Raw genomic sequence first — 25,338 nt, forward strand, 5'->3', positions numbered from 1 at the left:
AAAAAAAAAGAAAGATAAAAAAAACTAATAACAAGAAAATGAAAGTTAAAAGAGTCTTGTACAGGGAGAAGCTGATCCAGGCATAAAGCTGATTTATCAGAATAGAGTGGCATAAAAAAAAACGAAGCCTGCCTTCAACCACATCAGGACCCCACCCCCTACTCTCTCGTTCACTCGCTGGTGCCAGGGATGCTTGAGAGAAATGCAGGCTGGAGCGGAGAAAAAGACACAATGACAGATATTTAAAGCTAAATATACAGATTCAATCGTAAGACTTCACAAGAACATCTGAGGATATGACGGAAACGTGCCATAAAATCATCATGGGGCTACATAACTTCCTGAAGGAGTATATTCATGGCTTTTGGGACTATGAGACCCCCAAGGTGATGGTGGTTAAGAACAGAACTCTTGGCGTAATTTACAGGGGTGTTCAGTTTCTTGTGATCACTTATTTCATATGGTAAGCTTCATGTTTGTACTTTTGCATGTCTAATGACCAGGTGTGTGGACAATATATGAAATTCAAAGGTTTATTTTGTCTTTTCTACATTTTTTCTGTTAGATCTGTTGGTTCTTTTAAATTTAATTACAGTAAAATTTTTAATGAATAATATTCATGCAGATAAAATAAATACACTACGGCTTTAAATTTGAACTCATGTAGTGCAGTTTTGTGGGGAGGAAATGCATCTCATTTGCAATTAACAGCATAAAATTCAACAATCCAACTGAGTGTGGCTCATCCCCTCTCTATATTATCAGAGATTTAAATGCTATCCAAGGAGAACAGATGTAAAGTGTTTCAGATTTGAAATAAACGAAATGCCCTGAATTAAAGTACATCATCACCTTTTCTTGGCTTCAGCAAAGAGGGCTGAGCAGATCCAGTGTAACATGACACCTCCAATAAAAACTGACATCATGGTAGAAAATGTGATATTACCGCTGTCTCTTCTATCATCCTGAAGGTATGTCTTTATAAGTCAGAAAGCATACCAAGAGAGCGAAACCCGTCCAGAGAGCTCTGTTTATACTCTCATGAAAGGCTCAGCAATTCATGGAGATGAGATCCTGGACACTGTGGAGTATGCCCAACCCTCAGAGGTGATTTCTTCATTAAACTTGTGCTGCATAGCTCATGCTTGAGTTAACCACTTTAAGTCTTTTTTTCCCCTTTTTGTTTAGGGTGGCGATGTGATTAGCACAATACTGAGACGAGAATTCACGTTCAATCAGAGACAAGGCACCTGTGCTGAGGTGAGAGGTCAACTAAAATCTACTGAGTAACAAAGACACCTTTTCCCTCCCATCACTGACATGTTTCTCTATTCACTTTAGCATTTTAATGTTGCCAATGCCAACTGCACCACCGATTCTGACTGCGTTGAAGGGGAAGTCAACTTCAGTGGCCACGGTAATGTTTTCACTTCTCATCTAATTTTTCTTCATGCCTTTTTTGGTTTGCATTTGCCACCCTTTGTTTCAAACACTTTCCTACAGGCAGAAGGACGGGCAGATGTGTTCAGTACTACAACCACACCTTTAAAACCTGTGAGATACAAAGCTGGTGTCCGATTGAGGAATACGCTGTAGTACGGTAAGATGGGTGCTACAGAATCATCAGCATCATGTCAGGTATATATGCATTGCTCTAAAAATCCATATAAGTTCTAAACAGACTCAAACTGAGCCTAAATATCCAAAAACATGGGAAACTAACATGAAATAAAATACGAATTGGTGCAGCGATTTATTAAAACATGTGCAAACATACATGGAAATGAAGGCAAAAACAAAATGGTACAGTCCTAACAAGCTTGAAAGTCAATATTTACTGAACACACTCAGCCAAGCTTTCTTGTAATTTCTTTTAGTAGTCTTCAGGAATTGAGAGGCTGGTGAAGAATATGTAGGATGAGTTGTGTGGTAGGAGTGACAGATGTTTTTAAAGTGGAGGTGGGATTACATCAGGGATTGGCTCTGAGCCCTTTCTTGTTTGCAGTGGTGGACAGGCCGACAGATAGGGTCAGGCACGAGTCTCTGTGGACTGTAATGTTCACAGAAGGCATTGTGATCTGTGCTCAGAGTAGGCAGCAGGTGGAAAAGAGCCTGAAGAGGTGGAGGTATGCTCTGGAGAAAAAAGATATTAAAGTCAGTGGAAGCAAACAGAATGCGTGTGTAAATGAGGGAAACAGATGTTACAGTGAAGCTGCAAGGAGGAGAGGTAGTGAAGTAAGATGAGTTTAAAAACCTGTTTAAAAACATTTAAATCCACAGTGCACAAGAGAGGCGAAGAGGAGAGTGCAGGCAGGGTGGAGGGTGTCAGAGGTGATTTGTGATTATGATAGCAGCAAGAGTGAAAAGTAAAATTTACAAGAGATTTGGCTTGATGCATGATTTTGACAAAAAGACAGGTGGCAAAGCAGAAAAATTAGTAAAGCATTAAATATTAAGTCATCATTAAATACAGCTTGGAAAAAAAAACTAGTCATCAAGACACATCCACATGAGTAAAACACAATAAAGTTCACATATTTTGGGCTTTATGAAAGAACCAAGAACCTTCTCTATGTGAGAAAACAGATCGACTGTGCTTCCTTGGAGACAAGATATTATCAGTTGCTTGGTCACTACTTTGACCAAATGATGACCAAACCAGTCAAACAAATTGTGTAACCTGAACCAGATGCAAGAACCACTTCAAGGTCACTTTAAGGAAATGTTAAATATTTGCTGTCTTCAACAGAGAACCACCATTAGAGGAAGCCATCAATTTCACAGTGTTCATCAGGAACTCTATCCACTTCCCCAAATTTAAAGTGCTGAGGTAGGGTCACATAGAAGTTAATACTTCTGGACATTTAAGCTGCAGATACTGATGTTCTTGTCTTTGGCAGGGGAAACATTAAGGATGCCCGAAACAAGCGAGACATTAAGAGATACCTGAATAAGTGTCACTATGATGAGGAGCGTGACCCCTACTGTCCCATCTTCCGCTTGGGATACATCGCAGCACAAGCGAGGGAGAATTTTAGTGAGCTCTGTAACACCGTGAGTATGATGCCTGCACTGCATGGTGTTCACAATATTTCATTTGTGGAGAGTGTTTCTCATTTAAAAATGTGTGGATCAACATCAACCCCCAGCCAGCAATCTAAAATTAGAACAAATCTTAGAATTACAATAGAAATTAGAATAAATTTATGTCTCTATAAATAAAATTCATATAGACATAAAATAGACATATAAAACTTAGACAGAAAGGCCATTCTTGCAATTTGTCCCAAATCAGCTATTGTAACACTTCAGTAAATATGAAACTTATTTTATAGTTTTGCAGATTCTTATGTGGTAATATCATTATGGTTTGTGCCGTCTCTATACAAATTTCTCATTAGTTAATTCTAAACTGATTGGTGTCTTGGTGTTTGAATTTTCCCAAGATTAATTTTAGGATTTGCCCAGAAAGTACTCAGGCACGTATTTCATTTGTGTTACTGATAAAGTTTGAATACTTTATATTCTTCTCCTGGGCTATTGCTGTTTACATGATGTCTTAAGAATGGCACCCACGAGGGTTAAAAATGACTACTGTCATGCTGTCTGAGTTCAGGGAGGAGTGATCGGTGTTTTCATCAACTGGAAGTGTAACTTGGATCTGGATCCCTCACACTGTAAACCCACATACTCGTTCCGTCGCCTTGACCTCCGAAAGGATCTGCCCGACGCTGGTTATTATTACAGGTTAGCACCGGCGTCCAACGCTGACTTTTATACTTTATTTTTAAAACAGTCTTTAAAACGCTCTGCTGCTGTGCTCACCTGTTTTTTTTTCTTGTTGTAATAATTTATGTGTAATTCTACAGGTTTGCCAAATATTACAGTAAGGATGGGGAAGAAACTCGGACACTAATCAAGGCCTTTGGTATCCGTCTAGACATCATAGTTCATGGACATGTGAGTAGATTCTACTTTAGACCTGCTTATTGTTGTATCTATCAAAATATATTTTTTTATGTTATGTTTTTTTTTTTGTTTATTAGGAATTAACTCTTTAGTATTACAAACATTTTCAATTTTCTACGATTTTTTCCCCCCAATATTTCAATTCAATTTGTGCCAAATCACAACAACAGTCACCTCAACGTGCTGTAAGCTAAAGACTCTACAATAATACAGGGAACACCGCAACAATCAGAGGACCCCCTATAAACAAGTGCTTCAGTCTACTGAGTGTGGGAACAAAGAAAAAATCTATCTATCTAGATGTACGACTCCATAACAACTGTGTGTCATTTTTGTGCAGGCTGGTAAATTTAGTCCTATTCCAACCATCATCAGCACAGTGACTGCTATGACTTCTGTTGGGATTGTGAGTATTGACTAATTTGTTTTTATCCTGAGACATTAAAGCGGCACCGTTCAATTAGTGTAACTGTTATTCTGCTTCATCTCCCCTCTCTGTAGTGCACAATAATCTGCGACTGGATCATGCTGACATTTATCGACAAGAATGAAGTCTACAGTGAGAGAAAGTTTGATGAAGTGAGTAAAAAAAAAAGAGAGCGTTATTCATTAAACGCAACTCAGTTTCATTTGTTTTTGTGAATCTGCTTCTATATCCAGTAGAAGACTTTTATAAATAGAATGAAATCGTCCATCCAGAGAAGAAATCTAGTTTGTCTCCAGGTCTTGTGGAGAATGCTGTCAATTATTAGCTCATCAGCCTGAAGGACTGATGAGCTGAGGTCATGGGGAGGCGTCTGTTGTATATCTTTTCACAATTCACAAGAAGCGCTGCTCCTACAATATTGTTCAAGATTTAATCAAGCATAGACTTAATGGTCAGCTAATAGGTCTTCACTTTAACTGTGGTCAAAGTCAGGGCTACATTTGTCATTTTATGGACAATAACCATGAGACTCTAACACACGTTGTGAAACTCACTGGCTTCATTACTTTGCTCCAGGCACAAATCATACAACTGTATAGCTGTGTTTTGGTGACTGTTTTCTTATTTTTAGGGACTATTTTGTGAGATGTTTGTCTAATAACATCTTCTGCCTTTCACAGGTGATCAAGGAGCCCACAAATCCCATACCCACAGAGCTCAGCTACATCAACAGCTTCGGCTCAAACCATTCTGACCTGTCAGACGGCGTACCGCTGTGACCAAAGTCCTCGCTGGCCAAGTGCATGGACTCCCCACCACCAACTGTGGCAAACAGCAACTGCATCTCAGGTGTCAGTGACAGCTCACTTTGACACTGTGCTGATGTTAGTGGGGATAAAAACGGGCAAAAGAAAGAGATCCCTGTGGAAATCTTTGCATAAGACAGTTAGTTCTCTTTAACTTGACACGACCTCAGAATATATTAACAGCATATAGAGAATGTGTTTATTTTGAAAACAGGAAACCATTTCAGTACACTGTCATGAGAAAAAGACTGGCAGCACTTTATAACAACGCCACACTAGGAAACATTAGTAAGTGCTTAATTCATCATTTGTATGTCATTACTTCTCCTTAGTATGCCGTTTATAAATACAGATGTTTATCCATCATGCACAGCTATCACTGCTACCACATCACTGCTAGTAATAATCATAGTCATAATAATATATCAGTATTTATAAAGGCCATACTAAGGAGGAGTAATGCTATGTAAATGATGAATTTGGTCACTTGCTAATACCTTAATAATGTTTGATAGTATGGCATTATTCTAAAGTGCTACCAAAAAATAAAAACCATACAGCATATGTCGATGTATTGTAGACATTCAATCCAACAATAAATAACCTTTAACTTGGTTCAAACATAAAGACTGGTGGGACTTTTTAAAAAGGAAAAACAAAATCATGAAATTGTGACAAAGATAAAACTGAAGCATCTGAAGGCTCTGATTCATTTCCTTCTTTCAGTCTGATGTGCTCAGCACACAGGAGGAAACTACCAGGAGAAACACAAGGAGGGCAATGAACAGTAATCGAATAATGCAGACATTTCCCATAAAATGGTTCCTGTAACAAGATTGTGGGGAAGTGTGAATCCATCTGGTTGCCAAGGAGCAATACAGATGTCAGTGGTTTAAAACAACAAAAAAACCCACAAAAATTTAAGACTCAAGTTGAATGATCAATATCTGCTATGAAGGTTGGCAGAAAGTCACTTCATTTTGGAAACTGTAGACTTGCACCATATAAAAAAAAATTGTGAAGATTCACAGCATACAGCTTAAATAGCTTTTTGTAATTTGTCTGACAAACCATACTAACTAAATGTAACATTTGCTGAGATCCTGATGCAAATAAGTCATTTAAGAGCACAAAATTGCTCTCATCATTTCATTTTATCAACATACATGCAGAGCATGTCTATGAGAACCTCAAAGAAGTGAATCTGATTGTACAGCAGTTAAGTCTGAAATGTGATTACTTGTCTGGGAGACGCCCACCAGGAGGTAACGTGAGTCATCTGTGAAACAATGAACTTAAAGTGAAGGGGATGTGTGGATTAAGGCAATTCTAAAGCAGACATACATAACGTTCACTACCAGATACATATTTCCCATATGGGATAACGACAAAAAAAAAAAAAAAAAACAATTTCCAACCAGCCAGAAATTTATCTTTTTCAGTCTGCAAGGTTAAAATTTGCTCAACAAAAAAAAAGGAAGTTAGATTTGTCAAAGTCTTCTTCACTGTCGCCAAACCAAAGAAACAATGAAAGATTACGCAACATGCAATGAGGCAACATTAGTCACGTTTCACAGCAGAAGAAATTAGAGTGGATGCAGGTCATGTAATTGAAGCTGTGCGCAATTTACAGCAGACACATTAGCAGCCGAGGGAGGGAGGAGAAAACTGAGACAGCGTAACGACAGAGTAGATGTAATTTAGGAAAAATACAGAACTGCAGCAATCACAAGCAGACCAAGACACATGAAAAACACATTTATTATCAGTGAAGATCTTCATACACATGCATAACTAATACAATCTAAACATATTTACAGGGGAATCATCTTGGTTACACAATCACACAGCAAAAAGCAGAGACCGATGCTGCTGAAGTTTGCTAAAACTCAAAAATGAATTTCAGCACTCTGTTTCCTGATTTGGATGGAGTGAAGGAAGTGTCAGTGAAGCTCATATTCAGTGAACACCCTGGTTGATCTGAGGGCTCATAACGAGCAGCCAGCCTATGGTCTCCTCCAGGAAGCTCATGTTGTAGTGGGATGCTATGTTCCTAAACACCGTGATCTGCTCAGAGAAGCTCTGTAAACAGACCAAAAACAGCAGTGTCAATAATATGCGTTCAACGCTGAACAGAATGGTGCCGTGTGCTTCAAAGTACGAACCTTGGCTGGGAAGGTGAGGTCAAAGTCTCCAGCACATTTGCAGTAGAGGGTCATGTTGGTTTCCTTCACTCCCTTACATTTGCTACACACCTGAAATTGAACAAAACCTGTGAGGCACCTTCTGGAAAATGGGCTGTCAAAAAGCATGCAAGTTAGATTTTACTGCCAGGAAAACTTTGCTTTTTTAAGAAAAACAAACAAACAAACAACCAGAAGTAGTGAGTGCATTTTTTTTTATCATTTCATTGCTTAAATTTTGCCAGGTGTTTTGATATACTGAGCACTATTTTACCCACCAGATCCTGCAGCGTATAGCTCATCAGTTTCTTCTGCAGAGCTTCTACCAGAGCCATCTCAATAGACTCGGTGTCATACTGCGCCTGACAGTTGGAGCAGAACCACTGAGGCAAAACTGAACCATCCTGAGGAAAAGATAACAAGTTTATCTCATTTAGATTTCTGACTTTCACAGTTTCGAAATGTGATTATCAGGAGTTATTGTACTCTTACCTGTGCCACTGACGGGTCCTTGCAGAGGTCAAGGTCCCGACAGAAATTGCAGTGGTGACAGATAACCTCTGGCAGGATGTAGGAGTTACACGGGTCACGGAACTGGGCTTCCTCTGAAAACTCTCCAACATCCACGAGACGTAGGAGGTCTCTCTTCAGCTTGTTCACCTGATTTACAATGTTGGCGTCTAGTGAAAGAACCTAAACAAGGGAGGGATGGGGGAAATATAAATAACCGCTGAGGAAAAAAAAAAAGGAGCAGATTTCTTTTCTTTTTTTTTTTTTTTTTACCTGGCAGACATATTTGATAAACTCTAGTGCTGGGTTGTTGAGTGGAAGGTGTGACCCAGGCAGGATGGGGAACATCTCTGAGGTGTGGGTAACACTCCTGGTACCAGTGACCTTCTTCTGGATTTTCTGAGTGATGGTGAAAATGTTCTGTGTCAGCTCGCTGGACACGTACTCCTGGGAGAAGGAGATCATTCCTGTGGAAGAGAATTTTTAAAGCCGTAAACATTAAACACTCGGCTGAGCGTAATCTGCAGTCCCAGAGAAATACAACAGACGTCTTTAGCACATACAACAGCTTCCTGATCAGCTTCTTACCAGGAAGTGCACTCAGATCCCCAATTGCCTGCTGGGAAGCCTGGCTGTTGCCACGTCTCTTTACTGGTGTTGCTCCTGGGCCGTTACGTCTCAGCTCCTCTTTCATACTGTGATAGACCGCTGCAATGTACGCTGGCAAGGTAAAGGTGTTTTGAGAGTTAGTAACTTAGAAAGCAAAGAAAAAGAATGTTGGGAGATTTTCCTTCTTTTACCTGAGACGATCATGAGGAAGTACTTCTGACAGGAGGCGGTTTGAGGAAGATACTGCATGATATTCCAGTTACTCTCAATCAAATCCTCTACTTCATCCGTCTCTCCATCTCCGTCCTCCTCCTCAGCATTTTCTTCATCTTCATCCTCACTGCCATCCTCATCCCCCTCCTCTTGTCTGGTTTTCTTCTGTTGGGCTCCTTCCTACAAAAAAACAAAACAACAACATTGGAGATGGATTCAGTTCAGGGCCTAATCGCAAAAAGAGTCGCCTCAAGGTGCTGTAGTTTGTAAGATAAAGACCCCAAACCCCCAGCAATCAGACATCCCTGTATGAGCAAGCACTTGGCGACAGTGGGAAGAAAAAGCTCGCTTTTAACAGGAAGAAACCTCCAGCATCTGGCAGTACCTCTCCATACATGACGCTGGAGGGCAGTTTGCCCTTCACGCCACCATAGTTGGCAGGGTCCATCCACAGCAGGAACTCCCAGCACCGCGAGAAGGAGATGGACAAAGAGTGGAAAATTTCTTTGGAATGGATGCTAGAAGAGAAACGGTTAGAAATGTGAGATGTTGTGGTTACACGTAAAAGACTGGAAACAGGAAATTAGACTTTCAAAAGTTGTAAACAATAAAAGTCAAACATTTAAAAGGTATTGGTGCTTATTTTAGTCACATACTTTCAGAAAACCAGGGAAAAAAACCACAACAATATTTCAAGAACCAAAATCCCAGGAGGTATGTATCTCTGAGTAGCAATATTGATTTTATATTCATATTTTGTCATAAAGTCAATATTTAAATGTCACATCCATTATTTTAATGGGCAGTTCTCCCATTTTGGGTTTAATTTACAGAAATCACTTCAGCTGATGGAAACCACAACAATCCCTGCCGTCTCGCTCTTCTAATAGATTATTTTTGTTTTTCTGGTTTTAGTGTTCTGGCTCTTGCTTTGCATCATGCATCATTTTACTAATATACTATTGTTAATATGTCAAAATAGCCAACAGCTGTGAACACATGCATGCATTTTTACATCTGATTGGATCTGATTTTCTCCAGTAGTTTACTAAAGGAGACGTGCAAAATCACTTTAGTTTGTGATCCAATCAGAGGGAATGAATTTTATTGATAAATGATGTTAACAGCCTACAAAAATGGAACCGATCAATTTTATTATCAGTTTTCTATCAGCTAAAAATCAAACAAACTTAGCAGCAGATTAAGATCAAATGTAACATAATTACATTTTCTGCATCATCAAGAAAATACATTCAATTTCCAGTGATGTGATGCACTAATGTTACAGCTGGAGTTTATTCTGTGAGGTTGCAAATAAAGACATAATTCTTACCTGTTGCCATCAAATGTTCAAAATTAAGTGTATTGACACTTGGACTATTTTCACTTACATCTTGTCTATACAGTTAAAGTACTGTTTTAACTTTAGAATATTTAATTTAAATTTAACATGGCACTTTTAGGGCCTCAATTGTATATATTGTTTTATAAACAAAATTTGTGTATTGAAACAAAATAATTTCTCACTGGGATTCATTCTGATTTTGAAAATAAAAACATGTGAAAACTAAAACTCTGGTCATCCCAGATCAGACTGGAGAATTTAAAAAACACTGACCTGTTGGTGATATACTCAACATAGCCAATGGCATCATCAATCCTGCGTTTTTTAGTACACAGAATGATCCTATTAAAGTTTCCGTACACCACAGTCGAGCCGAGACGTTTGAACTCTGCAACCAACCTAAGGCCAGAATGCGAGAATGAGGTCTGGATAAATGGAAACTGAAAGCATTATTATGAATCAGAGTTCACATCGTCAAATTTTCTAATAAAGTTTTACGTTTAAAACGTAAAAAACAAAAACACAAACAACACCAACAGCAACAACCTAAAAATACCAGGGCTTTCTCTTAGTGGTGAAGTCCTACTGATGTAGAGTTTACCATTATTTCAAAAGAAAGCTTTCAGATTTCATTTTTGAAGTATAAAGGATTTGGCACTCACTGCAGAAACACTTTCTTCATCATGTTATGCAGGGTGCGGTGCAGGGCGGGGTCATACAGCAGCGAGCTGGGGGAGCGCAGCCAGCGGTAGAAATGCATCACCTGGTTGTCTGCATACACATTGTGGTACTGTGTGATCTCCCTGACCCATCCCACCACCATGCTCTTTAAGATCCTGCTCAGAGAACCCAGAAAAATTAATCAATGAAAATTGTGGTTTGAGCAAAACACAAAACACAAATCCTGCGCTCAAACACAGAAGTTTACACACCTGAAGGTGTTGGAGCAGAGAGCTGTCTCATCGTAGCTAGCCAGAGCGCTTGCTCCCTGGTTTCCTGACATCATGTCCTCCAAAGATGCCTGCTGAATCACATCAAAACTGACGCCCAGGCTGGCTCCGCCCTCCATGTCGTTGACATGCTGAGACTGGAGGATGGTGTTCACCGCCAGGCTCTGCAGGTCCAACTCCACACATGCTGCACGAAAGATGATGATTAAGACAGACTTCAAAAATCCCTCTAGTGATTTCCTTTTTCTTCCTTTTTTTTTTTGTACCTGTTGAATAACATCCCTGAGCATTGATCTCCACAGAGCCTCTGTCATCATTTTCCATCACCAGACGGCTGTCATCAGCCTCTTTTCCTCCCAGGTCAGGCCTGGATGTGGGTGAAAGCCATAGCAGGTGGTTGTGCTTCCGTAGATGTCTTGCCAAAAACAAGTCTGAGCCAAAGATGGACACATCCTGTGGCAAGTTCCCCACAGGTAAGTGGTAATATCTGAAAGTAAAAGAACAATTCAAAAGTGCTTGAAAATGTTTTACAACAATTTCTGCTGCCTGGATAAATCTTTTATTAGAGGCTACAACCACAAAGTTAGCATGTAAGACGTTTATAGTGTCCTCTTACAAAAAAAAAAAAAAAAAATCTTCCTCTCCGTCTGGAACAACCTTATGTGTGAAGGGAAACTCAGCAGAAACATGCAGATCATACCTGGCCATGTCAAAAGCCTGTGACAGACAGCTGTCCAGGTTGAGGTAGTGGCGGATCATGCGCCGGGCACCGAGCCGTTGCCAGTCCAACACATTATAGCTGATCTCATCAACCACATGAACCGGAACGACCGGGAACTCCTCGAGCACCGGCATCCCGGCCGTCAATCGACGCAACTCCCAGTTTGACTGCACTGCGATGAGGGTGGGCCCACGGCGCTCCTCCTGTCAACAGCAACAAACAAAGCAGGCATTTGCAAATTTAGTCGCATGAAACTTAAAGATTAAAAAGTAATAAAAATGTTAAATATAACCAGATTATTTTACCTTGTAGTTTAGGAGTATTCGTTGGAGTGCACGTGAGATCGCCTTCATGTCATTTTCAGCCCGCACCTCAAAGTTGTGTTTCTCCGGAGGCAGAAGCTCCTCCGTCGTTTTCTCCAGGAGTGCCGTGCGTTCAGCTGTGTAGAGGTTACTCAAGTTGGGCATCTGGTTGCTTCGAACCTAAAAAATGCAAGCCAACAACTGAGCTTTATTCTCAATGCAATTAAATGTCATGATGGTACTGAGAGGAAAACAGACTTCTTCTCTGGTACTAAAACAAAGAGGACACTCAAAGAAAGCCCATTATTCTTACCGTGTCCAGGACGAAGATGCTAGCTTTGCGCTGAGAGGGGATGAAGAGGCCAAACAGAGCCTTGTGGCCTTGGCTGTGATGATACAAATACATGTGGCGAACACTCCCTGAGAAGCAAACATAGTAGTTGCAGATCAAAATTCACAAGTAATTGCAGTGAAACGGTTTTCTTTTTCACTAAAGGGAAAAGTCATAATTTAGGTCAACCTAAATATTCAAAAAAAGTAAATATTAAATTGTGACATTTATGACCATCAAAAGTCTGCTGTCAAAACTTTTAAATCTAAAGTGTCTGAATGACTCTTACCAGGTTCCAGGTAGCTAAACTGGGCCAGCGACCTCATCTCCAGATGTTCCAGATCAAACGTGTCAGCCTCCCTTCCGGCCATATCTCTTACAACATGTTTGTTGACCATGCACACGCATCCTAGCTGCACCAAAGCTCGAAACAGCAAAGGAACCTGAAACAAACGACTCGCTGCGTTCTGTTTCCAGTACTATACAGTTATAACACGGACACTATGCAGTGTAAAAAATTACACTGACCTGTGTTTCATAGACTCCTTCGATGTCAGGTGCAGAGAGGTCTGCGTTGATCTCATTGATGTGCTCTTGGTACATGTCCTCTGGCACAGAGTACTCATAGAGGTAGTAAACCATGTTGGAGCGAGGCAGCATGCGATTCACCTGTAATCACACAGCTCTGATAGTTATTTTGGGTAACTTCTTCTATAGTCACAGTGATGTCATTGCATTATTTTATGCATTTTTTTGTAGCGTGCCTTTTTGTACGTCGCTCCCTCCTCCTGTTTTGGGACTTTTTGATTGACGTAGAAGACACGTGGGATGTTGAGTTTCATGCAGTGGAGGTCATTTCCAATCACAGCCCAAAGCTTATACAGACCAGGGTGACTAGTTTCTGCAATCTGAGAAAAAAAAGAAGAAGTAAAAATAGAGAAGATCAATATCTTTACATTATTAAATTATTTGTGGATGATAACAGGATCGCTCTGCACTACCTGGACAATTTGCCACGGCATATCGAGGATGCTGCGAGCTGTTCTGCGGAGGAAGCTCCCCAGGCCTGTGATGGGACCACCTCTGATCACTCCTCCGCCCACTGGTTGAGCCTCCCCATCCAGCAGCCTCCTCCTCTTTTTCCTCTCCTTTCTCTGCTTCAGCTGTAGCTCCCACTTTTTCTTATGGTAGCGCAGCCAAACTTGACGTTCCTCCTGCACACAGAAAAAGTTGTTTGAACCTTTTAACATTCACCGCTGGAACATCTTGGATTCAAATGCACTACAAGTGCATTTGGAATTGCATGAAAATGTCTCAAGCTTAATATACTGAAACCTCTGCTTTCCTACCCGTGTTTTTCCCGTGGGAGGGGGCGGTCCCAGGATCTCTCGCCAGGACTGCGTAAGCTCTAAATCCTGAGACTCCACCTGGCTGTCGTCTCCGTGTGACGCCCGCTTCCGCTTAGTGCTGATAAGGATAGCTGGCTGCAGGGGTTTGGGTGGCATCCCAAAATCCTCTATGTCAGCAGCAGGACCTGCTTCAAGAGGCTGATGGGCAATCTGAGAGCGAGGAAGACATTTAGAGTGCAACAATAAGGCTTAGTGGTTGACACTTTACTGTGAGGTTAACCTTACCTGTCTCTTGCCCTCGCTGGTAAACAGCTCACTAATTTTCTTCTGCTTGTATATGTCATTTTTCTCCAGGAGTTTCTTGTGTAGCCAGTCAGGATGCCTCACTCTGGGAACAGGATTCTTCACCTTATGGAAATAAAAAGTGGAAGGTGCCATTATTATTTTCTTAATCAATTAAATTAATTATTTAGTTTTAAGTTTTCTGTTTATTTATTTATTTTTTAAACATTTTACCTGTTGCAGAGCAGCAGGAATGGTGATGATTTTCTGGATTGCACTACCCAACCTCTCTATGTAATAGCTCCAATCAAGGATCTGGAAAAAAAAAGAAAGAACCAAAAAACCATATGACATGAAAGTACTTGAACATTTTTGTCTTTGTTATTCGCGTTTAATTTTACCCTTAAAACTCACAGAGCGGATGTCCATGTCATGCAAGCTGGGCATCTTCAACCACTTGCGAAGGAAATGTTTCTTGACGCTCGGCTCGGCCTGAAAGATGGCTAGAGGAATGGCCCTGATGCACAGAAGCAAAAATGAGCCGATGGCTTTAACTTCTGATCGTATTAGAGATCGCTAGTTTCCTAAGGATATTCAAAAATGGGAAAGCGAGCTCAAGAAAAGTCTTTGGTGCTGTGTAACACCAGGAAACCTATCGAATCAGTAGCCTAGTTTTTAAATATGGTATTGCTGCAATAGTCTGATGTGACAGATTTTGAAGTTTGAAGTCTCAATATTAGCATTGTGGACGTTATCATCTTTTCATTTTTGTTTTGGTTTTTTAAACCAGACCTGACAACCGAGGCACCGCACACTCACACAGTAGCAACTTACCAATTATAGTGTAGCTACAGCCTAAAGGTTTCCCTGCTTTACCATCTAACATATTCAGTACGGTACGATAAGTTTACTTTAGCGGCAACTGTCGAACCTTTCTGTGACAGGGGAACCCTCAGGTTTTCGGGAGATGACATAGCGACAGCTCAGACCGGCATCTTTCACCATTTGATCCCCCAGGAACTCTGCCAGCCTCTTAGCTGTGCTGATGGACGTGGACTTCTGCTCACCGTAATCTTCAAGCTTTCTAGACATTGACCGATTCTCTGAAATCAGGTCAAAAAGCTCTGCGTCTGGCATGTTGGCAGCCTGCATCACACATGAAATGATCCAGTGAGTTTTTTTGTTATGCATTTTCTATAAAAATTATTCTAATAAACGATTGCTGAACAATACAATTCAGAAATATGACAAAAACACCTTGTTACAGGAGACCCTAGTTATCAGAACCTGATCAGAGATATGCACCTTGCTGTAAAGTACATCCAGCCAGTAGTCGGCCACTTTGGCCACTGAAGCGTAGACCTCCTCTAGAGTAGTTCCTTTGAGGAAAGCCTCGAACACAGACGACTGAAAAATCTTGATGAGCTGGAGCTCTCCTCTTCTCTTCACTTCAAAACCCTTCAGCTCGGCTAAAGAACCATCCTCATTAAACACAGCGTACCTAAAAAGAAAGGCGACTCCCTTTGTTAATTACACCCTGTAAGAAGGCCACAAATCATTTCACAAAATTATCTCCTTACCTCTTTTTCAGCTTCTTGCCCTCCTCTTTGGAGGCTGGCAGGATCATTGCCAGATACGGTCCGTCCACCTCAAAGAAGATGCTGTTCTCTGCCCTGATGTTGTAAGTGACGGACGCGGGGTCGACCAGCTCGTGGTACTGATCGTTGGTAAATCCCTCTTTTACCATGATGTTCAACATGGCACCCGGGTAGGAGATAGTCACCTTGGTCTTCTTCTCGTTACTGGTCTTCACCACAAAGTTCTCCGGGAAGGTATTGGGGAGGACACACCAGATACCATCAGTGTCCAACTCAAGAGGCCTCCTGTGTCACAGAGAAGGAGATTTATTGCAGCATTTTTATAGTTGAATAAACTGACCCGCAGCATAAAATATATACTGTAAAGTGCGTGAGCTCAATTAAAGCCAACATGCTGGCAAGAATTATGCAACTCACCCTATTTGCTCAATGAGCTCTCTGGCCTGAGTAATAATATTGGCTCCAGTGAAACACACAATGCCGGCCATCTCCATAGAGTACCATCGGGCCCTGATGGAAACATAAAATAAACAAACAAAAAAAAAAACAGAGCATCAAGTCAACAGCACTCAGTACTGACTGCAGCGAAAAGCTCAGGTAACAGCGCAAGTGGATCTGTGATGATTGATGAAAACTGCGGCCGGCTCCTACCCCTTCCTCATGACGTAGCCGTAGAAAGAGTTGAGGATGCACTTGTGAGCGAGCTGAAGGGATTCGTACAGGATCTCCATGTTTTTGCAGCGCTTCACCTCAGCGGCGTCTCCACTGTCCTGAGCTGATGAAAGTTTCTTCTTCCACACCTAAAGCAAAGGTAGCACCGAAAAGAAAACCTTTACCGCACGTAACTATAAAAAAAATAAATACATAAATGAGACAGATCAGGTATAATTTGATCAAATAGCTACAATACCTTGTGAAGTCCTTTGAATTCATAACGGCGATCTCTGAAAGCTCTTACAGTATCCACATAGAAGGAGTTCTCCCTCTGACAGATGGTGGTAACTCGCTCCTCCAGCTTGGTGACGTGTGTCTTTTTATAGGCCTTCTTACAATAGTCTGATTTAAAAAAAATAAAGTCAGGACTAACTTTAGCCCTGATAACCCACTATTTTCATTACTTATAGTCAAAGTCTACTATAAGGAGCCAAAAAGAAAAGAGGAACCTGCAAGACGTTTCTTCTCATGCTTGGCCTGCTCCTCCCTGTTGAGCGTGTGGAAAGCCCGAGGTGGACCGTTGGGGAACAGTGGCGGGAACTTCTCAGACTCAAGTTGCTGCTGGATGCGGTGAAACTCACTGCGGCTGGCGGGCACTGCAGAGAGAGACAGCGAGAGACAAAGGTTTCGTTTCCCCCCCAAATCGCTTAAAAGCAGAGTACAAATATCCAAAGATAACTTACTGATTTCGCCTCTCCATTGCCAGGTCATCCTCCTCTGACACGTGGCACCAGGCTTGTTGAAGTCACAGGCAGCGCACGTGGCCTCATCAACCATAGCAGATGGCTACAAAATTAGAAGATAAAGACTAAATTTAATGCTTTTCTAGATGTGATTGTGAGCATTTTTTGATTAATAAAGTAATAACCTGAAGGCGGTTGGTGAGAATAATATTGGGGTACATCGCCCCAACGTCCAGATGGTAGATGAGGGGACATTCAATCCTGTTTGGAACCTCCTTGAGGGACGTCAGCTTTTTCTTAATTTCGTCACAAACCTGAGAAAATATCGGCGTTAATTCTGAATTTCAAGCTCAGAAAAAAACTTGAGTAACTTATTAAAAAAGACAGACAGAGGCAACTCCCCTCCTCCACAAACCTCGTTAAAGTTAGTGACTTGCTCCAGAGGGATTTTCTCCTCTTCCTCGATGGCATGACGCATCGTTCTCTCAACTCTTTGCAGCAGGAAGTCAAATGCAGCCGGGTTCTGTTGCAACATCAAAAATGAGAGCGACGTTTAAAAAACAAAACAAAAACAAACAAGTGCTGATGAAGAGTGAGCTCTGAGAATTGAGCAGACTGTACCATTTTGAAACGACACGGGATGTCACTCCGAAACACTCCAGACTCCAGCGCCTCCACGTGACCGCCCACGTAAGTCTCGGAGTCTAGGACGTGGCCGTCGTCTGTCAGTTTGTTGAAGATCTGCTCCTGCTTGTTGGGGAAGATGATGTTGGCGTGGAAGGCCTGCACCATAAGTAAAGCTTCACACAGCGTTCCCGAACCTTTACGCAGCACCTGAAACAGGTGAACAACGCAAGAAAAGAGAGACTGGTAATTAGTAAAATGCACTTTAAAAAAAAAAAGAAGAGAACTCTACTTAATCTTTTGCAAAGCACGCCATAGACGAACCTCATCGGGCTCCATGGGGATGATGGTACACAGAGCGAAGATGAAGGGGTGGACATATTTCATGTACAGGTAATATGTGGCCACGGCATCTGACACAGAATAGGTTGCTAGAGTCTGACAGGAAGAAAGAGAAAAGTAAGTGGAAAGTTAACATCCCGTTAAAATGATTCCGGTTTTTATTTTATAAAGACGGGAGTTTAGTTCTGCACCTGCGGCTCCTCGGTTGCCATGCGGCACATTTCTTCTGGGTCGAGCTCCACGGGGTCATAACCCAGTTTGGCCTTCGCTGCTGCCTTCAGATTGTGGCTTCCCACCGGCAAGTAGCTGTCTCTCTTTACCCACCTGATACAGGATAAGGAGGTTTGAAGTTGGATATATGAAAAACCAACATTACATATAACATTTACTTTGATTATATGTGTTAAAATGTGGTTAAACATCCATCCATCCATCCATCCATCTTCATCCGCTTATCCGAGGTCGGGTCGCGGGGGTAGCAGCCTAAGCAAAGAGGTCCAGACCTCCCTCTCCCCAGCCACCTCCTCCAGCTTGTCCGGGGGAATACCAAGGCGTTCCCAGGCCAGCCGAGAGATATAATCTCTCCAGCGTGTCCTGGGTCTGCCCCGGGGCCTCCTCCCGGTGGGACATGCCTGGAACACCTCGCCCAGGAGGCGCCCAGGGGGCATCCTTGCCAGATGCCCGAACCACCTCAGCTGGCTCCTTTCGATGTGGAGCAGCAGCTGCTCTACTCTAAGCCCCTCCCGGATGGCCGAACTTCTCACCCTATCTCTAAGGGAGAGGCCAGCCACCCTTCGGAGGAAGCTCATTTCCGCCGCTTGTATCCGCGATCTCGTTCTTTCGGTCACTACCCACAGCTCGTGGCCATAGGTGAGGGTAGGGACGTAGATCGACCGGTAAATTGAGAGCTTCGCTTTTACACTCAGCTCCCTCTTCACCACGACTGACCGGTGCAGCGTCCGCATTACTGCAGCCGCAGCCCCAATCCGTCTGTCGATCTCCAGCTCCCTTCTCCCATCACTCGCGAACAAGACCCCGAGATACTTGAACTCCTCCACTTGGGGCAGGAACTCATCCCCGACCCGGAGTGGGCACTCCACCCTTTTCCGGCTGAGAACCATGGCCTCAGATTTGGAGGTGCTGATCCTCATTCCCGCTGCGTTACACTCGGCTGCGAACCGCTCCAGTGTGGTTAAACATGAGATTTTAAATCTTTATAAAATGCTTTCTATGTGTTGACAATAGACATTACACAAGATTCATCGTATCCAAGTTATAAAGCTACAGACAGAAAGAGATGCATGCAAATGTTACCAAAAACATAACCTCCTTGGTGGAGGTAAAGTGTATGCTTATCATTTTAAGAGTGTAAAACTTTTGCACACCTTAAACAATCCATGTGGATGGCCTGACTGGCCTTGTACTCTCCCTGGTTATCTTTCTGGAAACCGATCTCCCTGTGCATGCTCAGTCCATGGAGGGCAGCCCGAACCTCAATGAAAGGCCTAGAGAGAAACAGTATGAGGAGAGGTGGAGGATCAAGAAAAGTAATCAGCATAACAAACAGAATAAGAATATTGAATATCTAATATAATCAGCTTTTTAACAGTTTAAATAATTCACTATTAACAGCTTCATCATTATGTCGTAGCTGCCTATTGTCACAAAGAACTGGTGCTTGGGCCACTTTTGCTCGAGCTGAAGTGAAACCAAGGACTTAAAAATAATAAAAAGTGTTCACTGCAGCCACTGCCTGTAATGTATTCTACCCACTTCACCTTTAAAGTAAGTAACTGGCTTTTACAGAAACAGAAAATAGGCTTACCAATCAAAGAAGTCTCCATTGTAGGTCACAAAGATGTTTGGCTTTGTTTCTTGAACGTGATCAAACCACCTCTGAATGAGAGCTGCCTGCAACCGTTACAGCGTGTTATTAAACTGACAGAAACACACAGCAGCCTATTATTCATCAATGCTTTATTGTTAGTGGCTACATACCTCATTGTCCTCATTAAAAACAGTGAATGGCCCTTCATACTCAGGTTTGGGGGTAAACTCAAAATCCTCAATGTTCTCAGAGACGATCTCTCGGTTTGTGATCAGAAACCCCTACGTGAAAACACAAGGACTGTTAGATGATACTACAAACAGGAACGTAACAATAACTTGAAAAATCAAACGCAAATGAACCTTACCTGTCCATCTATCATGTAGGAGATCATCATAATTTGATCCGTCTCTGCGTCTGGGAATTTCAGCGGAAGCTTGGTGGTCTCGATGTCAAACGCCAAAACGACAGGGTCCTGCAGGGAAACAACGTTTCACAGAAAAGCCCCGACATAAATCAAAACTTCAGTATAACTCCGAATGAATGATGGAAGGCTTAAAACAACAAAATCCTGATACCGGTCGCTCCACAAGATCGTCTCTCCGTACAATCTCTGGCGGGTAAGCGCTGCCTCTGTTTCGAACATTGTACCAGTGAGCCTGAAAAATAAAGACAGTTAAGATAAGAAGAGCACGCACAGGTGCACAGGTGTCGAGGAACACCTCACTGGAAAACACTGGAACCTGATAGAGTTGATCTTACCACGTGGATCTTCAGGTCAATGGACACACGCACATGGTAGGGCACGTCATACTCTCTCATGTCCACTATGTTGTCTAACTGATCTGAAATACTCTTTGACATCCCGTCTTCATCCACTGAGGTCACGTTGCCACCTGATAGCGCACTAAGAGGACAAAAAGGTGTCGGGGGTTATTATAAAGCTGGAAACGTCAGGCGGAACATCAAAGGAATCTAACGAAGGTTCGGTGATACCTTGACAACATTGAGGTGTAGGCATCGTTGGACTGCTCCCTCTCTCTGTTTTTACGTACCGCCGGGGCAATCTCACGCTTGACCTTCACGAGGTCGTCCACGGTGTTGAACGCCAGCTTGATGTAGTTTCTCTTCAGTCCGACAAGGTGGTTTGGCTGGAGACACCAGATCAGCAGAATCAGCATGTGAGTGGCTGCACAAAGTCAACACTAGCAGCCAATAGGGAAGTATACTGCAACCTGTTCACGATACCTTCAAAAACACTGATACTAAGGACACTAAATACTAAGGACAAGAGTGCCACAGTGGTAAAGGGGATATATATTTTAGATTTTTCTTAAATGCGTGCACTCACTTGGCCACTTTCTTAGGTACAGGTAATCAACTGCTCACTGTAACACATCAGCCAATCACATGGGAGCATCTTAATGCATAAAAACAAGCAGACGTGGTCAAGACGGCCCGCTCAAGTTTAAACTGAGCATCAGAATGTGGAGGAAAGATGATTTAACAGACTCTGAACGTGGCATGCCTGACGGGCTGGTCTGAGTATTTCACAAACTGCTGATCTGCTGAGTTGTTCCTTCACAAACATCTCTAGAGTTTACACAGAATAGTCCAAAAAAAAGGGAAAATATCCAGTACGTGGCAGTACACCTCGTTGATGCCACATTTGGATGGTTCAGTCAGAATCTGACATAAGCAAAATGAAAGCATGGATCCATCCAGCCTTCCAACCCAGTACTAGTGAGGCATATCTAATGAAGTGTCTGGTGAGCATACATAAACAGATTAGATTTTTAAATGAGTGAAAATGTGTTGTGGTGGTGCTCTTGTCAAAAATCATCCATTAATTAACCACCAACTATTTCTTCACTAATTCTGTGTAAATAAATATAGAAAATATTTATTTATCTACACTTATTTGACTTATTTATTTACTCACTATTTATTTATTAGATAACTTAAAGTCAGTTTAAACTCTCACCAGCTCCAGGTCCTCTTTTGGGAGAATTTCGAGCTTTGCCACCTTTCCTTGGAACTTCTTAGATAAATATGAGATGACTTCTCTCTCGCAGTTCTGGACATACACATTTTGTTATTTATTACTTTTTTTAAAAAATGTTCACTTGGCATAATCACAGTCACTAACTTACCTTTTTCGTCGCAATGTAAAAGTATGGCTTGAAGGGCAGAGACACCTACAGCACAGACAGAACACATGAGAGAAAATGTAAAATGCAGGACATTTAATAAGCTGCGTTACAGCGCTCTGCTTTCCCCCCAAACACACCTTGAACCTGCTTCCATCCTCCTGTATAAAATAATAGTCCACCGCGCTGATCATCCTCTTGTCTTCATCCAGGATCTCTGCCTACAAATGCAGAGCATCAAAAATAAATGTTAAGTGTTTATTTTGCAGCAGACAGAAAGGAAAAACTGTCGCACTGCGAGGACTCACGGGGTGCATGTTGATCAGCCAGCCCGTTTTCTCTCCCGGCTCCTTCATCCTGTCGAATCCGAAGCGAGCGTCCATCTCGTCGGTGAACTGACTGCGCTCCAGCCGCTTGAGGGCCGATAAGGAGGATCCATCATCCCTGGTTCAAACGCACACAACAGTGACAATAAATTCTGACAGTCCTCGGTCATCCATTAATATTCTGAATAAGAAAGTGTTATGAAGCGTTTGGTCTGTTAGAGCTGCTGGGACTTACTGGTTTTCCGGATCCCCACTCGGTCCTCGGTCCGCTTTGTAGCGTCCACTGTTCTGCAGAACCATCTTCTATCGCGATGTTCCGGGTACAAAACACTAAAATAAAACAGCTAAACGTGTGCGTGAAGCCGCATTTGAAGACACGCCGCTTTAATAGAAAGTTTTGTCTGCTGGATTTGTCTGCGCCTGTCACAGACTCGCCTGCTGTTTTCCTATTTTGGCGCGTTCGTGCAGTTGCCGCGAGAGGACGGAGCTGAGAACCGGAAGTACAAAGATCGTTAATGAGAGAGATGAACCCCTCACGGTGGTGTTGAGACGTATCTAATTAGGTTGAATGTCGTGTTCATTGTAACGTTGGTGCTCATAGATCTGCCTCTAAAAAACAAAACAACAACAAAATAAAAACAATACGTTAGAAAGCAAAGTGTTTACGTGACTTAGTGTAATTGAGTTACACGAAATCACTTTTAAGTGATTTAATAATTTTAAGTTACATTATGCAATATGGAACTGCTTAAAAAGTAAAAGTTTTTTGGGGTGATTTGCAACAAATGTAAGTCACTACTGCTTGCTGGTAAAATCCAGCCTTCCCTGTGCGAAAGGATCTCAATCAGATTTGAGTCTGGACTTTGGCACGTGTAACAAGTGTCACCTGGTAGTTTGTTGCTCTCTGCCAGGTGATTGGCTGAAGAGCTGTGAAAAGGTAGTGGGTGTGTGGGGTGAAGTCAGCGCTCTTCTGTGGAAAAAACTAGAGGCAATTAATTCACTCAGGTGCGAGTGGGTATACTGTCGGTAAGAGACTTTTGCCATTTTTGTTTGGATCATTTGCTATTGCGTGTGCCTATTTTTAATATGTCATTGGACTTTTTTAGTGTGACCACGAATTTTAATAGAAGAATTGATCAAGCCCTAGATCGACTGCGCGCAGGGAAACTGATCAATATTGCAGGTATATTGAGTGTTTGTTTCAGCTTCATGATTTTGAATGGTTTCATAAAATTGATATTTTATTGGGTAATATTTTACTTGATAATGTTGTTTGTTTTTCAGCTGTGCTGTCTCTGCTGTCTTTTTTTCGTTCTTTTTTGATTGATTTGTAATTTTGTTTTGGTTAGTCCGTCCAGCCGTAAAGGCGGTTATTGATTGAAAGTAAGTTGTGTAAGGGCGGACTAACCTCCCTCTTTGTTTTTTGTTTAATTGTTTGTGCCACTTCCCTTTATCTCCCAGATCGCAGGCCATGCATAGCACTGATTCCCAGCTGCGCTGAGACCCGAATTGTTTGCAGTGTGTGCCACGATTGCAGTGTCGCTAAGCGGGGTGTGACGGGTTGCAGTGTTGTTATTTTCGCACAGTTTGTGTGGTAAGTCTCATGTGCAGCTGGGATATCAGCAGGATGTGTTGTAAGTCCTGTCTGGAAATGACTGGGAATTTGTATGTATAACTCATGTAATAAATAAATGATCAATTTATTTCTTTGCCCCGTTTACTCATCCCTTGTCCTCGGTTACACACTGTCTCTCCAAAAACTTCATTTAGTTAAAAAAAATTGTTTCTTTGTTTCTAACCATTCAGTTGTGTACTTGCTGGTGTGTTTTCGATTATTGTCCTGCTGCATAATCCAAGTCCACCCTGAGCTTCAGGGCATGATCTGATGACCAGACATTCTCCTGCAGGCCTTTCTGGTAGAGAATAAAATTCATGGCTTCACCAATCACTGCAAGTCTTCCAGGACCTGAAGCAAAAAAGCTGTTCATACTGCCACCACCACGTTTGACTGTTGAGTGTTCTTTTTATGAGATGCTGTGTTAGTTTTACAGCAGGTTTAATGGGACTCTAAGTTCAGCTTTTGTCTCATCAGTCCACAAAAATCTCAGGGATCTGGGAAGGGAAGCTGTGTTTTTGTTGGCAAATGTGAGACGAATCTTTGTGTCCTTTTTGTTCAGAAGTGGTTTTTGCCCCGGGAGTCTCTCATCGGTGCTATTTTTGCCTAGTCTCTTTCTTATTATTGAATCATGATCACTGACCTTAACTGTTCTGCATGCTCTTGGAGTCAGTTTGGGAGGATGACAACTCTTGGAAAAGTTCATCACACACATAATACAGAAGTAAAAGGAAATAAAAACAAAGGTGGGCATCATATCAAATTCCATTAATTTGAAAAAAAAAAAGGTGCTTGTTGATACATTGACTTTTAATATGAGCTGAACGGTCTTAAAGTTCAAATACACCTTTTCCCCATTGTTCATGAACTCAACAGAAGACCGAGGAACCAAACGTTTTTCCGCTGATCGTAAATATAGATGCTTACTGCTTTTCTATCGAGCAGGAACATCTTGAGTATACACGATCTTTGGCGGAACCCTTAACTCTGGGAGAGACCCCCTCCCCACTCACAATCCGCTGAGCAGTGGAGGTAGTGGTAGGTGACTTTGACATTTGTAGCTGCTGGCGAGGCACTGTCTATAATCATAAAGACCTTGGCAGCGGTAGCGTTTGGAGGGATTCTGGGGTTTGTGTCACATTAATAAGATAATGACGGATGTTTTAATTCATGATAAGTTCCGAGTGGTGTGGAGGTGTGGGAAATAATCAGTGGGTTTAAATCGGTTAGCCTGGTACTGTAGCTCTCTGGCTGTGTGAAACAACGCCATCAACAACCCGGGAGCAGAGCTGCCCGGTTTCTGAGTTTGTGCAGGTGAGTGAAAATGGCATGTTTTGATTTACGCGTTACCTTTAATTTAAAAGACAGTCTCGTTTTTCTCCAGACTGAACTCTGGAAAAGATCCGATCAGTGCGCTGATTTAACTTTTATGTCAGGCAGAATCAGTTGTTGTGCTTAGTT

General features: G+C 42.0%; 3 protein-coding genes across 6 annotated transcripts in view; 2 read left to right on the forward strand and 1 right to left on the reverse strand.

The window, feature by feature from the left end:
• The first annotated feature begins 190 nt into the window (after nt 1-190).
• Nucleotides 191-5,816, forward strand: p2rx2 (purinergic receptor P2X, ligand-gated ion channel, 2). The gene is made up of 12 exons (XM_085294290.1): nt 191-463; nt 972-1,107; nt 1,189-1,260; nt 1,342-1,417; nt 1,504-1,600; nt 2,750-2,830; nt 2,901-3,054; nt 3,617-3,747; nt 3,870-3,960; nt 4,310-4,375; nt 4,471-4,548; nt 5,077-5,816. Exons 1-12 carry the CDS (start codon nt 297-299, stop codon nt 5,173-5,175), a joined length of 1,248 nt encoding a protein of 415 aa, XP_085150416.1. The 5' UTR covers nt 191-296; the 3' UTR covers nt 5,176-5,816.
• pole (polymerase (DNA directed), epsilon) lies at nt 5,322-22,713 on the reverse strand. Its single transcript, XM_085294289.1, has 48 exons — nt 22,498-22,713; nt 22,245-22,380; nt 22,077-22,157; nt 21,940-21,984; nt 21,771-21,863; nt 20,783-20,937; nt 20,549-20,693; nt 20,365-20,445; nt 20,154-20,261; nt 19,957-20,067; nt 19,784-19,869; nt 19,344-19,463; nt 18,150-18,282; nt 17,941-18,054; nt 17,614-17,826; nt 17,408-17,515; nt 17,178-17,306; nt 16,993-17,095; nt 16,759-16,905; nt 16,506-16,651; nt 16,247-16,395; nt 16,013-16,105; nt 15,578-15,880; nt 15,303-15,498; nt 14,929-15,143; nt 14,412-14,514; nt 14,232-14,312; nt 14,001-14,123; nt 13,716-13,925; nt 13,368-13,580; nt 13,131-13,274; nt 12,895-13,035; nt 12,656-12,809; nt 12,349-12,455; nt 12,039-12,215; nt 11,713-11,936; nt 11,279-11,499; nt 10,995-11,199; nt 10,725-10,898; nt 10,336-10,461; nt 9,103-9,235; nt 8,696-8,897; nt 8,484-8,615; nt 8,169-8,362; nt 7,878-8,078; nt 7,664-7,789; nt 7,368-7,457; nt 5,322-7,284 (listed from the first exon to the last, which is right to left on the reverse strand). The coding sequence occupies exons 1-48, from the start codon at nt 22,560-22,562 to the stop codon at nt 7,162-7,164; spliced, it is 6,879 nt and encodes a 2,292-aa protein (XP_085150415.1). The 5' UTR covers nt 22,563-22,713; the 3' UTR covers nt 5,322-7,161.
• Nucleotides 22,714-24,908: 2,195 nt separating this feature from the next.
• Nucleotides 24,909-25,338, forward strand: part of acacb (acetyl-CoA carboxylase beta) — a 28,272-nt gene continuing 27,842 nt past the window's right edge. For all 4 annotated transcript variants that reach the window (XM_085294291.1, XM_085294293.1, XM_085294292.1 and 1 more), the window contains exon 1: nt 24,909-25,191. The gene's annotated coding sequence lies outside the window, so the exon portion shown is untranslated. The remainder of the gene's footprint in view (nt 25,192-25,338) is intronic.

Source organism: Mchenga conophoros, linkage group LG12, assembly GCF_057382185.1.
Source record: "Mchenga conophoros isolate Kocher_MC1m ecotype Shallow Benthic linkage group LG12, M_conophoros_male_GT1.1, whole genome shotgun sequence".
Taxonomy (NCBI): domain Eukaryota; kingdom Metazoa; phylum Chordata; class Actinopteri; order Cichliformes; family Cichlidae; genus Mchenga; species Mchenga conophoros.